Source organism: Ornithodoros turicata, chromosome 10 (genome assembly GCF_037126465.1).
Source record: "Ornithodoros turicata isolate Travis chromosome 10, ASM3712646v1, whole genome shotgun sequence".
Classification (NCBI taxonomy): Eukaryota; Metazoa; Arthropoda; class Arachnida; order Ixodida; family Argasidae; genus Ornithodoros; species Ornithodoros turicata.
The window spans coordinates 3,092,915-3,108,607 of NC_088210.1; the positions used below are offsets into that span (position 1 = coordinate 3,092,915).

The 15,693-nt window shown below is 46.4% G+C and overlaps 1 protein-coding gene across 2 annotated transcripts in view; it reads left to right on the plus strand.

Moving 5' to 3' along the window:
• LOC135371261 (uncharacterized) overlaps positions 1 to 15,413 on the plus strand; it is a 40,149-nt gene extending 24,736 nt beyond the window's left edge. For both annotated transcript variants that reach the window (XM_064605350.1, XM_064605351.1), the window contains 2 exons: positions 7,966 to 8,094; positions 15,177 to 15,413. In XM_064605350.1, coding sequence (XP_064461420.1) covers positions 7,966 to 8,094; positions 15,177 to 15,332 — 285 coding nt within the window. In that variant the 3' untranslated portion in view covers positions 15,333 to 15,413. The remainder of the gene's footprint in view (positions 1 to 7,965; positions 8,095 to 15,176) is intronic.
• The last annotated feature ends 280 nt before the right edge of the window (positions 15,414 to 15,693 follow it).

Here is a 15,693-nt window from a genome sequence, read left to right on the forward strand (position 1 = left end):
CTCAAAACAGGAACCCGCAAGTTGACGCTGATTTCAGCTGTTTCATCTTCTCCGTGCCCAGGTTCGGGCTTCTTCAACTTCATGTAGTTTCACAGCCAACTTCTCTGAGAAACCCTGGATTATAGGGATGAGGAGCTATCGTTCACATGTTCATATTGTGCGCAAGACATCGTGCAAGTTCGTGCGACACTTATACCGAATTGAGCTGGTCGTTTGAGTACAGGTCAGTGCTGTGCGCCGCGGTGTAGAGCACGTGCAGGAAAACCGCGCCAGTGCCGCTTACACCGATCTGCCCAGCCGATCATGCTAGACGGTGCTAGTGTCGGCCAAAAATGCGAAACTGCGTTGAACCATCGTTGCGCCGCACTGGCAGTGCGGCAGCGGAATGACTGTCGCGACTGATGGACAAGATGGAGCCGTAGCACAACCGCTTTAATAACAGTTGTTAAGAACAAAAGTTGTTATTAAAGCGGTTGTGCTACGGCTCCATAAAATGCATGGCACTGCGAGAATCCGCGTTCACAACCCACCTAATAACCACTAACCATATTCATATGTCATCGTCCGCGTAGCGCGAAACAGTGTCCCCAGTTCCCCACCTTCGACGAACTCGACGAACTTGACTCATCCAAAGCATCCATCATATGCAGTAGGTCTGCCGGTTCCATGGCGGTCATATTGAACAAGTGTAAAAAGGAGGATGAGAAGGAGCTGAAAGCGGAACTTGAGAGCTCGTTTTCAGGTTCACACGGCCGATATTCTCGGTGTGGCCAAACCTTCACGAATTCATTGCTCACACGCACACGCTAGACGCGAACGACCAGCGGAACATGTTGCATGTTGCCCTGAAACAACCAGCGGAAAATGCACGCTCGAGCCAGTGCAACTTCTTCTGCACGAAAGCGACCAGCTGAATTCGCTATTACCTGTAGCTTCTGTCCTTTGGTGCTATCCTCTTTGTCGTCGTCGAAGGACGCTGGTGCAGCGTCCCTTTTCTGCAACTTTTCGAGTCAGTCCAAATCGGCCGTCAGGCGAACGAACTTGTAACATTCTAATGCAAACTGCTTCGAGCACTTCGACTGCTGCGTTGATAAGTTCAAAGCACTCAGCCATTGGTTTTGTACCACCCAATCACGCACACTGTAAACTTTTTCACACCTTTAAAGGTGTGCGCTATACACATTCAATCTGGTTGCGTAACATTGCATCTCCAGGATAATATTTTACAAAATTCGTAAAGCATTACTAAAGATCAAGTGTCAGTACAAATCTTGCTTTCATTATGTCTTGGATATCGTAGATACGAGGTAATGCATATATCCATCGCTATCGATAATCGAGCACGCGCAAGTGTCTACAATACTGTTGAACAATGTTGAGATGTTGCAAGACTGAATTTTTGGAGGACAGACAACACTCGAGTAAAGAAAATTTGTGCGAAACCGTGCTCCATTATGATGTTACCAAAGTACACCTAAAAAGGCGTGCGCCATGCACGCTATTACACCTTTAAAGGCGTGAAAAGATTTAGAGTGCACAAGATCAACTGGTAAGTTCGCACAAAACATCTTCGTTCTTATCGTGCTCGCTCGTACGGCAAGGAGCACGTTATTCTCAGAATTCTGTCACAGCATATCTCTCACAAGGTGACACCTTAGACGAAGCTGTGTGTACTGACTAGCCGAAGGAAAACCAGGATGATCTAATTTAGACGCAGAGAACGGTGCTCGTGGTACTTGTATCCAAGGACGATCCTCGAGTTCGCTTTCAGCCTATGGCGACTGCGAAACCGCGAGCAAGTAAATAAGCAAAGAAAAGCCAAAGCTTACCGTTAACTCACTGGTCGATAGAAGAGACAGGGCGCTGACAAGCTGAGCGGGGTCCCTGTCTCGGGTTCACCTCCTTGAACTCACTGGTTTTAGCGGACGATCGGACAGCAAAACCAAAATATCGATTTCTTCATAAATACAGGGTGCTTGTCCAAACTATTTGCGAGGTACATTCAGTAGGCACCAGCCTTTGTGGCTGCTCACATTTGTTGTGGTCTGTGACAGTGAATTTTTCTCTACGCTGACCTTTAAGGTCCGTGTTGTACCCCTCAAGCGCTTTCCAACAACACCTCGAACGGCGTCATAGCTTCACGCGTTCGCTAGATAGACTGCCCACACCTCTATATTTCGGTCACACTCGCACGCGGCCGCAACACCCAACGAATGTGTCAGCCGCCGCATGGACCTTGTAAGCCAGGATCTTACACGTGTGAGTCACCTGTAGCAGGTTGGTTGCTATCGGTTTATTACTCACCGATGGCGATTTTAGGTGATGCATTTGGGGCAGTTTTTTCTGCCTCGAGCCCGAGTGGTAAGTTCGTGTCGTGTTGCCAGAGCAACAGTGCCGCGTGTTCGGGTTATGCACTGCGGAGCAGTACGCTCGCACCACGGACAGTTTTTTTGGCTCTTGCTGCAAGACGTCGATGGCGATTTCGGGTGATGCATCTGCTAACCCGAGCTAGAGCGGCCAGGTTCAGTGCACGCTCTACACGGGAGTCGCTCTGGGGCAGTCATGACCCGAATTTGTCGGAGGCTCTACCGCTCATTGTCATTCGCAAAACCGGTATCAGTTGAACATTCATCGATACTACTTTCATAAACATGCATGCTGTCAATGGTGAATGCAAAGGAAACAGATGACAGGCACACAGCCGTAAGTGCGTTACGTAGCAGACGACACTCTCGAGGCTCAGATATGCGCATGATCGCCGTCGAGTGGGGAACAAGGGAGTTGAGGGCAGTTCTGGCTTGGCCTGTCGCGGCAAGAGCCAAAAAATGCTCTTGGGCCGAGCGAACTGCTCCGTTGTGCATCACCCGAACACGCGGCTCTTGCTCAGACAGCAGCATCCGAATTTGTCGCTCGGGTTCGGGGCCTAAAAAGTGCCCCAGATGCATCACCCGAAAGCGCCACGAGCCAGAACTGCCCTCAACTATCTTCTTCCGCTCTCGACGGCGAGCATGTGCATATATACACCTCGCGAGTTTCCTCTGCTACGTATTGATCCTGCGGCTGTGTGCCTGTTATCTGCTTGTATGTTGCATTCACCATTGACGGCATGGATCTGTACAAAAGCAGTAGCGATTAAAGTTCATTGACACCGCGAATTAGAATGACTAAGAGGAAGATGTAATATGCTTCTCGCATGCTACTTGCTATGTTTTGTGATCCGAACTGCAACAGGCTAAAGTGCCCGACGACGTCAACGACGCTAGCGGAAGTTCACAAACCCACAGAGCCTAACGTGCGCAGCGCCCCTCGTAGGAGAGCGGTAGAGCCGGTAGAGCGTCCGACAAATTCTGGTAATGACTGCCCCAGGCGACTACTGTGCAGAGCGTACACTGGACCTGGGTGCCCTCGCTCACATTACCAGATGCATCACCGGAAATCGCCACGAGTTATCGCGTCATGAAATCCGGCATGATTTCACTGCACCGTAAATGCTGATCTGGCTACGAGATAGCCAGTGCAACTTCTTCTGCACAAAAGCGACCAGCTGAATTCGCTATTACCTGTAGCTTCTGTCCTTTGGTGCTATCCTCTTTGTCGTCGTCGAAGGACGCTGGTGCAGCGTCCCTTTTCTGCAACTTTTCGAGTCAGTCCAAATCGGCCGTCAGGTGAACGAACTTGTAACATTCTAATGCAAACTGCTTCGAGCACTTCGACTGCTGCGTTGATAAGTTCAAAGCACTCAGCCATTGGTTTTGTACCACCCAATCACGCACACTGTAAACTTTTTCACACCTTTAAAGGTGTGCGCTATACACATTCAATCTGGTTGCGTAACATTGCATCTCCAGGATAATATTTTACAAAATTCGGAAAGCATTACTAAAGATCAAGCGTCAGTACAAATCTTGCTTTCATTATGTCTTGGATATCGTAGATACGAGCTAATGCATATATGCATCGCTATCGACAATCGAGCACGCGCAAGTGTCTACAATACTGTTGAACAATGTTGAGATGTTGCAAGACTGAATTTTTGGAGGACAGACAACACTCGAGTAAAGAAAATTTGTGCGAAACCGTGCTCCATTATGATGTTACCAAAGTACACCTAAAAAGGCGTGCGCCATGCACGCTATTACACCTTTAAAGGTGTGAAAAGATTTAGAGTGCACAACATCAACTGGTAAGTTCGTACAAAACATCTTTGTTCTTATCGTGCTCGCTCGTACGGCAAGGAGCACGTTATTCTCAGAATTCTGTCACAGCATATCTCTCACAAGGTGCCACCTTAGACGAGGCTGTGCGTACTGACTAGCCGAAGGAAAACCAGGATGATCAAATTTAGACGCAGAGAACGGTGCTCGTGGTACTTGTATCCAAGGACGATCCTCGAGTTCGCTTTCAGCCTATGGCGACTGCGAAACCGACTCACTAAAGTCGGCGCACAGTCGGAAACCGCGAGCAAGTAAATAAGCGAAGAAAAGCCAAAGCTTACCGTTAACTCACTGGTCGATAGAAGAGACAGGGCGCTGACAAGCTGAGCGGGGTCCCTGTCTCGGGTTCACCTCCTTGAACTCACTGGTTTTAGCGGACGATCGGACAGCAAAACCAAAATATCGATTTCTTCATAAATACAGGGTGCTTGTCCAAACTATTTGCGAGGTACATTGAGTTGGCACCAGCCTTTGTGGCTGCTCGCATTTGTTGTGGTCTGTGACAGTGAATTTTTCTCTACGCTGACCTTTAAGGTCCGTGTAGTACCCCTCAAGCGCTTTCCAACAACACCTCGAACGGCGTCATAGCTTCACGCGTTCGCTAGATAGACTGCCCACACCTCGATATTTCGGTCACACTCGCACGCGGCCGCAACAGCCAACGAATGTGTCAGCCGCCGCATGGACCTTGTCAGCTAGGATCTTACACGTGTGAGTCACCTGTAGCAGGTTGGTTGCTATCGGTTTATTGCTCACCGATGGCGATTTTAGGTGATGCATTTGGGGCAGTTTTTTCTGCCTCGAGCCCGAGTGGTAAGTTCGTGTCGTGTTGTCAGAGCAGGTGCCGCGTGTGCGGGTTATGCACTGCGGAGCAGTACGCTCGCACCACGGGCAGTTTTTTGGCTCTTGCTGCAAGACGTCGATGGCGATTTCGGGTGATGCATCTGCTAACCCGAGCGAGAGCGGCCAGGTTCAGTGCACGCTCTACACGGGAGTCGCTCTGGGGCAGTCATTACCCGAATTTGTCGGAGGCTCTACCGCTCATTGTCATTCGTAAAACCGGTATCAGTTGAACATTCATCGATACTACTTTCGTAAACATGCATGCTGTCAATGGTGAATGCAAAAGAAACAGATGACAGGCACACAGCCGTAAGTGCGATACGTAGCAGACGACACTCTCGAGGCTCAGATAAGCGCATGATCGCCGTCGAGTGCGGAACAAGGGAGTTGAGGGCAGTTCTGGCTTGGCCTGTCGCAGCAAGAGCCAAAAAATGCTCTTGGGCCGAGCGAACTGATCCGTTGTGCATCACCCGAACACGCGGCTCTTGCTCTGACAGCAGCATCCGAATTTGTCGCTCGGGTTCGGGGCCTAAAAAGTTCTCCAGATGCATCACCCGAAAGCGTCACGAGCCAGAACTGCCCTCAACTATCTTCTTCCGCTATCGACGGCGAGCATGTGCATATATACACCTCGCGAGTTTCCTCTGCTACGTATTGATCCCGCGGCTGTTTGCCTGTTATCTGCTTGTATGTTGCATTCACCATTGATGGCATGGATCTGTACGAAAGCAGTAGCGATTAAAGTTCATTGACACCGCGAATTAGAATGACTAAGAGGAAGATGTAATATGCTTCTCGCATGCTACTTGCTATGTTTTGTGATCCGAACTACAACAAGCTAAAGTGCCCGACGACGTCAACGACGCTAGCGGAAGTTCACAAACCCACAGAGCCTAACGTGCGCAGCGCCCCTCGTAGGAGAGCGGTAGAGCCGGTAGACCGTCCGACAAATTCGGATAATGACTGCCCCAGGCGACTACTGCGTAGAGCGTATACTGGACTTGGGTGCCCTCGCTGACATTACCAGATGTATCACCGGAAATCGCCACGAGTTATCGCGTCATGAAATCCGGCATGATTTCACTGCACCGTAAATGCTGATCTGAGGTGCTACGAGGTGAAACTTGCAGACTTTTTCATATAACAAAAATATAGCAGCGGCTGTACTCGTGGTTACGGACGTTGTGAACATGGGGCTATATCATAGGCGCCGACTGCGGGGGGGGGGGGCCCTTGCCCCCCCCCCCGGAACATGAACGAGGGGGGGCGCGGCCTCCCCCGGGAAGTCCCGCTAAGAGACTGACACCAACCTTTGGAGCTCGGCGCGCCCAGGTCAAAAGAGCGAAGAGGCACCAACCCAAAAATGCATCTTGCAATTTGTAAAATATGTATCCGCCCACCATACTCATTATCACAGTAGAAGGTGAGGCGAAGAAACACAGAGGATGACACAACACATAGCCTGAATTTCGCCCAAAGCAGTCAGATCAATGAAACGAAGCAGTCGAAAAGGTACCAGCAGCTGCCAGTGACGGTAGGATCTTCGGAACGCATATTCGTTGGGAGCGGGTTCAACTTCCGCTACTCAATTTCATTGACCATATTCATTATATTGCGCGCATTTCGGGTCAAACACCGAGGATTCAATACATGTTGTTCTTTTTGCCCTGAGTTTTCAAAGGCGTAATGCCTTCAGTTGTGCACATGTTCACTGTTTACGTTCTCTGTTTTTTCTTTTGTTTTGTTTTTTCTGTTCTTCCTTCCTCTTACTTCTATACCAGTTCTGCATACATCATAGGATCCCGCCAGAGTGATTCTTCAGCTCTAGTGTTGCGTTCTTCATTTTTCTTTTCCTTTTCTCTCCTTCTTTTTGTTTGCTTATTTTCTTTGCCTTTCTTGACTTCCCCCTTTCACTTTTTGGAATAACAAGCCGCCATCCATCCCTTTCCCCTTTCCTTTCTTTCTTTTTCTTAATAAACATACCCCCCCCCCCCCCCCCCCCCCTGCCAGAGTACTTACTTCGCGGTGCGCCCTTGCCCCCTCCGGGAAAATGAAAACTCTCCGCCTCTGGGCTATATACGTGTCACTTGTGATGGTTCCAGTCACCTTGACCCGTAATGCATGCGTTTTGTATACCTTACCTGTGCAACATATGGTACCACATTAATTTGTAGTAGATACGGTATCACCTCAGTTATACAGTCATATAATGAATACACAGTCAGTAGTACAGTAGTATTTTAATCAGTAGGGTGTGTGATTTATACCAGCCTGTTATTTGTCCCTGAGATAAACAAATGCATATGTTATCACACTGTAAAGTCGCTTCCTTCAGTGAAAGCAGCTGAATGCTTTGGGAAACCGCCATGTATTACACCAGTGTCTGTTCTCCAGCAAATGTCAAAACCTTCCACGTTTGTTGTGTGGCAGTAACCTGCACGAAATCCCCTCTCGGTTTACCCTTCATACTTGCTGACTTGTTTGTGCGTGAGTTTGTGCGCGTGCTTATCCAAGTATTTTCTTTTAATTTTCCCTCTCCTGGTAATGGTTGTTTTTATTAGACCATACGTGGTTCTAGACCTTTTTTTTCCTAATTTTTTACAAAACGGATTGGTTTGCCGAACTCTGGAATAACGCTGAAATAAATAGAACCATATACCATAAAGTTTTAAAAGTATACCATAAGCTGCAAATAATACACCCTCAATGATGTATAAAGTTACTACACCTTGATGGTGGTATAGAGTTTATACCTAAAAGGTATGCGGCCTGGAACAAGCCGTTTAGGTACCAAAATTGTTTAAGAGTATCTGTCACAGGTGCCTTGTGAGGGCCACACGTGTTTTTTAGGCTCAGTGGGCTTTCTTCATTACTTGCCAATTGTTAACAGAGTCCTTTGTTCGCGTAGCTCTGCGCCGTTATACAGAACGACCAATGGGACGTTCGTCAGGACCCGCAACAAGGTACCGACTGCTTGTGCGCCTGGAAAGGCTCCAAATGGGCGTCCGTCTTTTCGCCGCACAGTGGAGGGTGGATCGTGAGTAATCACCATTCTGCATTCACTATATCGGGTGTCCTTTGCAGTACAACCGAAACAACTTTCTTTTGATATGATGAATGTGGAGTTTCATAACCAGGGACGATACTGTATCCCATGGTCGGTGGTGATGTGGGGAATGAAATAAAGAGCCTCTTCACAATAAGGATCGAAGTCTTATGATGACTAAAAATGACAAAAAAGCTTTGATGGCAGAGTGTTGGTCGGCTGGAATTTTGATAGACAGAGGAGGCGAGAGTGTCGTGTTTCACGAATGTTAGTTGTGTGGGCAATGAACAAGAATGTGCTCTAGACCTTCTTGAACTGTTCCTGGCAAAGAGATGACTGACACCAGTTACGACGTCCAACAGAATTTGTTTTATAAGCAAGCACTTCAGTTTTAAATCAGCAGTTGCTTGTTTTGTTTTCCTACTTATTGGTCCCTTTTTATTATACTTTTACACTTTTTTTTCTTCTTTTTTATTACAATGCTCTGCTAACCTTTATTATGCTGTTCGGATAGAAGCCACTCTGAGAATTTTTCTTGACAAATGTCGGTACAGTTCCTTCTGAAGTCTGCTCAGCTCAAGACGTATACTAACCCCCTTGCCCCCACTCCGTTTCGCTTTCCATCTGTCCACGTCTGTATGTCACGCATAGCCACAGTTGCTTCACGTTGCTAAGACGAAATAAAAAATAAGAATAAACCTGTGAGAGAGCACACATCTTGCAATCCTGAGTGGTTAAGTTTATGACATTGTTTCCGGTGTGCATGGTGCCGTCGACAGAGTTTGGTGATTAGCAGTGATGGCATCCAACCCGCAAAATTTGTGCCTCCTACGGCACACAGCGATAGTTCTGTTTCTCGGTTCAATATATCTAGCCAATTTCCAGGAAATAGCCGTTATTTAGTGTCAGCACAAAACAGCGCACAAAAATTACTAGCTAATAGCACAGCAAAACAAAGACTAATGAAAACAGCTGTCACAAAACTTCATCCACACGGGCGAGTTCCTCTCTCTTGTTGTGACGGTGAGAACACCGGAGTGGCATAGCTTTTTAGCAAGCACAGGTCCTGAGCGTCCACGATGCCACCAAAGGATGCACGCCAGCAAGCACAGTTTTAGCTGTCTCAAAAGAATACACGGCACCAAGCACAGCAACACATTCATTTTTACAGCAAATGAAATGGGTAGAGTTTATTAAAAGTGGAACGCAAGATCGGGGCCGAACACGCACCTCGACTCGATACGCAAGAGATCTCTCCCAGTCGTGCAAGTCGTTAGTCTTGACGTTATGCTCTGTGTTCCTGTACCTAGTGCAAAGAAAATTGATGACTCAATCTCACTGTTTATCCATATCCACATTCAGCGCTATCCGCGTCCAATCCGCAGATCAGGACAAGCGTTCATATTTCATCACAACTCGCAACTTTCTTGTGGATACACGCTCCCATCCGCATATAGTGCAGGGCTTTAGGTGTGAGCCTCACTGAAACCTAGTACAGCATGGATGAAGGACCACCATCACAAGATTCCATCACTTTCAGTAGTTCTGCCATGTAAATCAGGCTTTTGTATGTTTGTCTTTTTCTGCAACATTATAATTTCTTACACTTTTCGTGGTTAACATTTTTTCTGAATTGTTCTACATTTAAATATGAGAGTCAAAGTACCTTTGATCAACTGAACATGTATTTACATACCTAATATTCATACGGGTGAATTGGAACTCCACAACGCTCAACTGGAGCCGTTTTCTGTTGGTACAGATAGTTGTCATATTGAAAAACAACTAGAAAAAGTTTTAAATAAAAGGCATTAAAAGAGCAGCCCAAGAAACAAATCTAGAGCGCCCCACCGAATAATGCAACGTGGGTCACTGTGGCCGTAATACACTCTACTACAAATAATTAGTTTCTCGTTGATACGTTGACGAAAAAAAACACCCTCGAGATTGTTTAATGTCTTGTAGAGGAAGACTAGTCCTATAAAACTGTGTTGGTTTCAGTTCGTCTCTTCTGACCTCCTCAATGCGTGTTCTAAGCTCGATTGTAGCAAATTTTGGAAAAGTGCATACTTCCCGCATTTTTCCTGCAAAGACTATGAAAGTTATCAGTTGAGATTTTTCCTGTTGAAGTATTCCATGTGACCTTGGACACAAAAAGTATTCATTAAAATTAAATGGTTTGATGTTCCACAAAAAAGTCACAAAATATGAGGAAAATTGAGCAATGTTCAGCCTTTCTATGCCGCACTGACCACAGTGTGACAACCAGTATTTGCGACGCTGTGTAGCGCATGGTTTCTTCTATACGCACAATAAAAAAATTGCACGCTTCTAGGTGCCTGCTATGAGCTGCAGCTGCCACTCACAACAGGCAGGTTTTCGCTAGTACTATGAGCTTCAGTCTTCTCTGGCACCTGCCACATTGAGATCTGGGAAGAAACATCTCTTTGTATGTCATTTTCCACCATCAGGAACTACTAAACAATTTCAAAAACTTTGCGGTAATGTTGTCAGGGCCAAGCAGGGCCACCGGATCATTTTGTGTGGAATCGCCCCACTGCTAATTAATTCTAAACAAGCGAGAGCACGGAGACAAAGGCTTAAGACAAGCGCAGAGCACAAGACAGCCACAAGACAGACCACAAGCCATCGAGGAGCTTAGGCCTAATTGCTGCATAACCACACATCGCTCCGAAACGAGATGAAAACAGCAACCAAGTACTAGTGGCAAGTAAGGCTCTACTAAACAAGTCCAGGCATGCTCATAGGGGGAAAGGCCCAACTGCTACTGCAAATCACAAACTACACTCACCTTTACCGCACGGCAATAGAGCACCCATTCAGTGTCGACGAGAGCGAGAGCAGAACTGTCATCGTGAGGCGTGAGGTGGTGATGGAAGCATCAAATATCACGAGCCCGCGCTCTCCGAGCATCCTCTGAGGCGCCAAGTCGGTTTTAGTCTTCTTCCATGCGCGCCCAACCGGCACGCATGCGCGCTCCTAGCGCCACTCACAGGAGCACGCTGCTGCTTCGTTTCGGTTTCACTCTCGTTTCTTTGCGCATGTTTATAAGAAATCGGATTGTGCGTGCTGTAAATCGGACACTGCGATTGTGAGATCATTCTGAACAAATCCAGAAAATATTCAGTTACCGCTCTTTGCCACCTTGTCCGCGCACCCACGTTGCTTGGGAAGACGTGAAAGAGGACTGTTCGAGCAAGGAGTGTCGCTGGAACGAACTCATCATCACTGCTTTTCGCTATGCCTTAGACATGGTGCTGTTTGGGAATATAGAAAAGATATCTCCAGGGCTGCTGCAGGAGAAAGTGCGTTGGATGTACGCAGGTTACAATAACGTCTTCATGAACTTTGTGGATGGACCCTTGGGAATGATGAACGAATTTTTGAAGCCAGCGAGCGATGAATTGAGCTACATGACCCGAGACGTCGTGCTTCTCTCTCGCTCCATTGCTCATATTAACTATGCCCTGATATGTCAAAATCATTTGCAGTCGCACTACATTGTGAACTTTGTCACTGATTTATTGAAATACTGTTTGTTTGTAGAAACAGAACGCATTAAACATTCCGAATAACCCTGACGAGGCTCCGTGTTTCTGACTCATACAAATATATTTACTGAATCTAAACTTACAGACGTCCAATCTCACCTACAGAACATTATAAGAAGATCAGGTGGCCAGAAAAGGTGAGGGGAACCTTCAATGCAGTGCCGTGATTGCACAGGGCATGCCACCAGCATGATGACGGAATGGTCAGTCTTCTTATACACCAATTCCTCCTCCACACTGCCACTATGACCAGTGCTTCTCCAGTCTTTGTCTTTTTATTGTGGAGTCGACTTTGCGCTTCACCCCGCCACGGCTTTTATTCGTGCTCTGCACCATCGTGCTAGTACGACGACTGCACTTCTTTTCTAAAGCCGTTGCACTAGGCTACCGGGACAACATGATGGGGAGGTCAGTGCTTTTTACGCTCACTCCTTCGTCAGACTGCAACGATGACCGCGCTCTACCTGTCTGCGAGAGAGAGCATATCTCGACTTCAACTCTTTATTTTCACTCTCTCAATAATGCATGCGGGCATGAAGGCCTTGCTCTTTGTACAAGGGTTACTCGATCCCCGACGTTCAGGCTTTCTTCCGGGATTTCCGATGCTGCCCAAACAGAGTACTACCGTAATACCAAAAACATTAAAAACACCGGGACAGCTCACCATATTCACAGCTTCTGTAAGGGAAGCTCCAGAGGGAAGGTGCGGGGAATCTTCAATGTGGCGTCGCCATTGCATGGTTCATAGCACCAGCACGATGACAGAATGGCCAGTCTTGTTGTAGACCCATTCCTCCTCCACATTGCCACCAATCCTCCTCCAATCTTCATATTGTTATCGTAGTGTCGACTTTGCGCTTGGCTACCACCCATGTACTGTAGTGCAATAGACCGACTGTTATACGCCCACTTCGCACCACCTTCGGTCCACTGCACCATCACACTTCCTGTCCCTTACCCATCCCGACCCCTTTCCAACTCTTCCTGTGCCCTTCGGTGACCCTTCCCCTGGCTCACTGTGAGCTATTTCTGGCCCTCTTGCCAACGGTTCCTGGCCCTAACCATCCTGAATTCCTTTCGACTCTTAAGGGTACAAATGTACAGCATCCACGAGATAGCGCTTGTCGTTGTAGGGAACCCAGCTCTGTTTCAGTCTCGAAATGGTGTACATTGTTTGCTTTATGCTGTGGATGGTGCACTGCTTCTGAGAGATTGACTTTCGTTGAACAGAGAATCTAGGTAAACATCGTGCAATAAATGTTCTCTCACAGCGTCTTTCTCAACCCCTTTCGCTCTCGCGATCTGTTTGTATGTTCTAGCCAATAAGATGCTGTACATCTTGTTTTGGATTGCTACGAGTTCCTGAATAACACCACCTCCATCTCGTCTTTGAAATACCCCACCTGCTTTGCGTGCTTGTCGTTGAGAAGCAGATGGTCCAGTGGATAGGAGGACAGATCTAGCTCATTCTCAATTTTAGTCAACTTCTCTTGGAGGCTTTCGCACTTGAGAGCAACAATTATACTGTCTCTATTACAATAGATCAGATGTACTGGACAGGTTAAGCGAGAAACGAGTGACTCGTAGATGAAGCCGTGCATGCAGGCGATATGGCAAAGCACACATAAGCCCACATGCGTGCATTTGATGCCAGTCTGTTTTATCTGGTACATGATGCACTTGTCACTCAGAATGTGAAAATGCTGACAGCCGACGGAACCAGATTTTCGGAGCGTGCTTTCGTTGTCGTAGGCTATGGCATACCTCTTCATATGTCTGACATTTTGTTTTGATTTTGCGAGCGTACAGTTCGGCATGGTTGTGTACAGAAGTCACTTGAATTTCGTCGCTGTGGTATTCCTCAACACGACGCTTCTCTGCACGAAGGTTTGCAAAAAACTGTCTTGGTGGAACGAGATGATGCTATGACAAACATGTTTTATTTTGAGCGAGCAATGTATAATCAACAATGTAGCGTTCTTTTTCGTAGTACCTCAACAAGAGTTTCGGTAGGAGAAAGGCATTCAGCGCCAAAGCGTCCTTCAAGTATCGCTGGTTGTGGCAAAGCTCGTTCTCATCCTAGCAACTGTGGTTTTGTGCCAGGAGAAAATTCCCGGTGACTGCATGCAGTTCTTTGGGATACGTCAAGTCTACCACGTAGACATAACCCACTTCCTAATCGTGATGAATGTTGGGAAAATCGATATCGCCCCACCTCGAAGGACCGACCCACTCAAAGCATCCTTTGGAGATGGAAAGTCATTGCGTAGGGGTGCAAACTTTTCACGTCAATAAAACTTTTCACGTGGATAAAAGTATTTTCTTGCTGGAGGTTGTAGTCGTCGTACCCCTCGTGATTGGCTGACGGTATCAGTGGAAGCAGTTACAAATGCCTTCCTTGATTCCCTTCTCGATCGTTTCATATATCTCGTGATCACCCATGAGCTCGTGTTCGATTATGGTGGGCTTGAGAGAGCTGCTCCATGTGTAACTGGTGAGGGACACGGTACCAGGCACACCATCCCATCCGTCTCAAGTGCAATCTTCTTGAAATACAGGACGACGTAGCAGCGATGACAGGCGTCGAGCGTGACGTAGAGACGCATGTAACCGGCGAGGTTCTTACATTCGAACACATTTTGAACACCTCCCTTGGCGGAAGCGCGGGCAAATTGTACGCTTCGAAACTGTCCACGAAGGTATACGGATAAATTATCTATATTTTGCTATTTATTTTCTCAATTGCGCATCTCCAGAGACGCACCTTTTCTTGACTCCCAATGTGAGCGGGTGAAGGAGCACAGTCCCGCCTCATGCATCGAAGATGAGAAGCAATACAAAAACAAATATATCAGGTGACACTGTCGAAACTGTCCTTACCTATGGGTTGGCTTTTGTTTTCTTTCAACCTTTTTCCAGGACGCAAGAGGCGATAGTGTGCTCTTTCACCTCGTATTTTGGGGTGAAGGAAAGACTCGTCTCCGAAGATGCGCAACGAATAAAAAAAAGAAGAAAGAAAAGATGGTGATCCTTCACGAATATTTTGCGGACGATCTATCGAACGCATTTTTTATCTGAAAACGGCTGCGGTATCAGTTGACCGAAGGGACCACGTGGTCATTAGGACAACTTCGTATTATATTTATATATGTATATATATACATATACATGTATATATATATATATATATATATATGTGTGTGTGTGTGTGTGTGTAACATTTATTTATAATTCTCTGTTATATAATATAAAATATATATAAAATATAATATAAAATAAAATATAATATAAAATATAACTCTGTTATAATTAAAAATGTAATTATTGAAAGCGTACGCTATATTGCAGTCGACCTCATCTCCAAAAAGTGATATATATATTTTTTTGAAATATCTGCTCACATTTCGCTAGGACAACCTGTATATATATATGTATACAATAATATATACATAAGTTAAACTGTTGTTCTTTTTCATTTGCATGTGCACCTGACATTCGAAGGCAAAGTGGAAATCCAAGATAAAGGGAGTTGCCATATTTGGATTGCATGGTGATGACTACGATGGGAAGTGCGGGACCGAATTTCCCTTGATCAATCATGTGCGAAGTTTATTGCTCAACTCTTCAACTCTCCCTACTGAGAGACTGTTGATATAATAAGTGATCATTATGATACCAGTGCATTATACACATGCAACGAAGTGAAACGTACCTAGTAAACATTGTTCCTCATCCTTATTGCCGCCCTGTCAACTCATGAGGTCATAGCCACGAGAATGGTCTATTCTATTAATTTCTAAGTCTGCACATAGGCTCCCAAATTGCTCACCTGTGTATTAGTTCAGGGGTGGTCACTTCCATTCATTTCTAAACCTAGTGATTTGCTGAGGACCGTCTATTCTATTCATTTCGAAGTCTCCACATAGGCTCCCAAATTACTTACCTCTCTATCGGTCGAGGGATGGTCCTTCCCTTGATTTGTAAACCCTGTGAGTGACTGGCTCAGGACCCTTTTGGT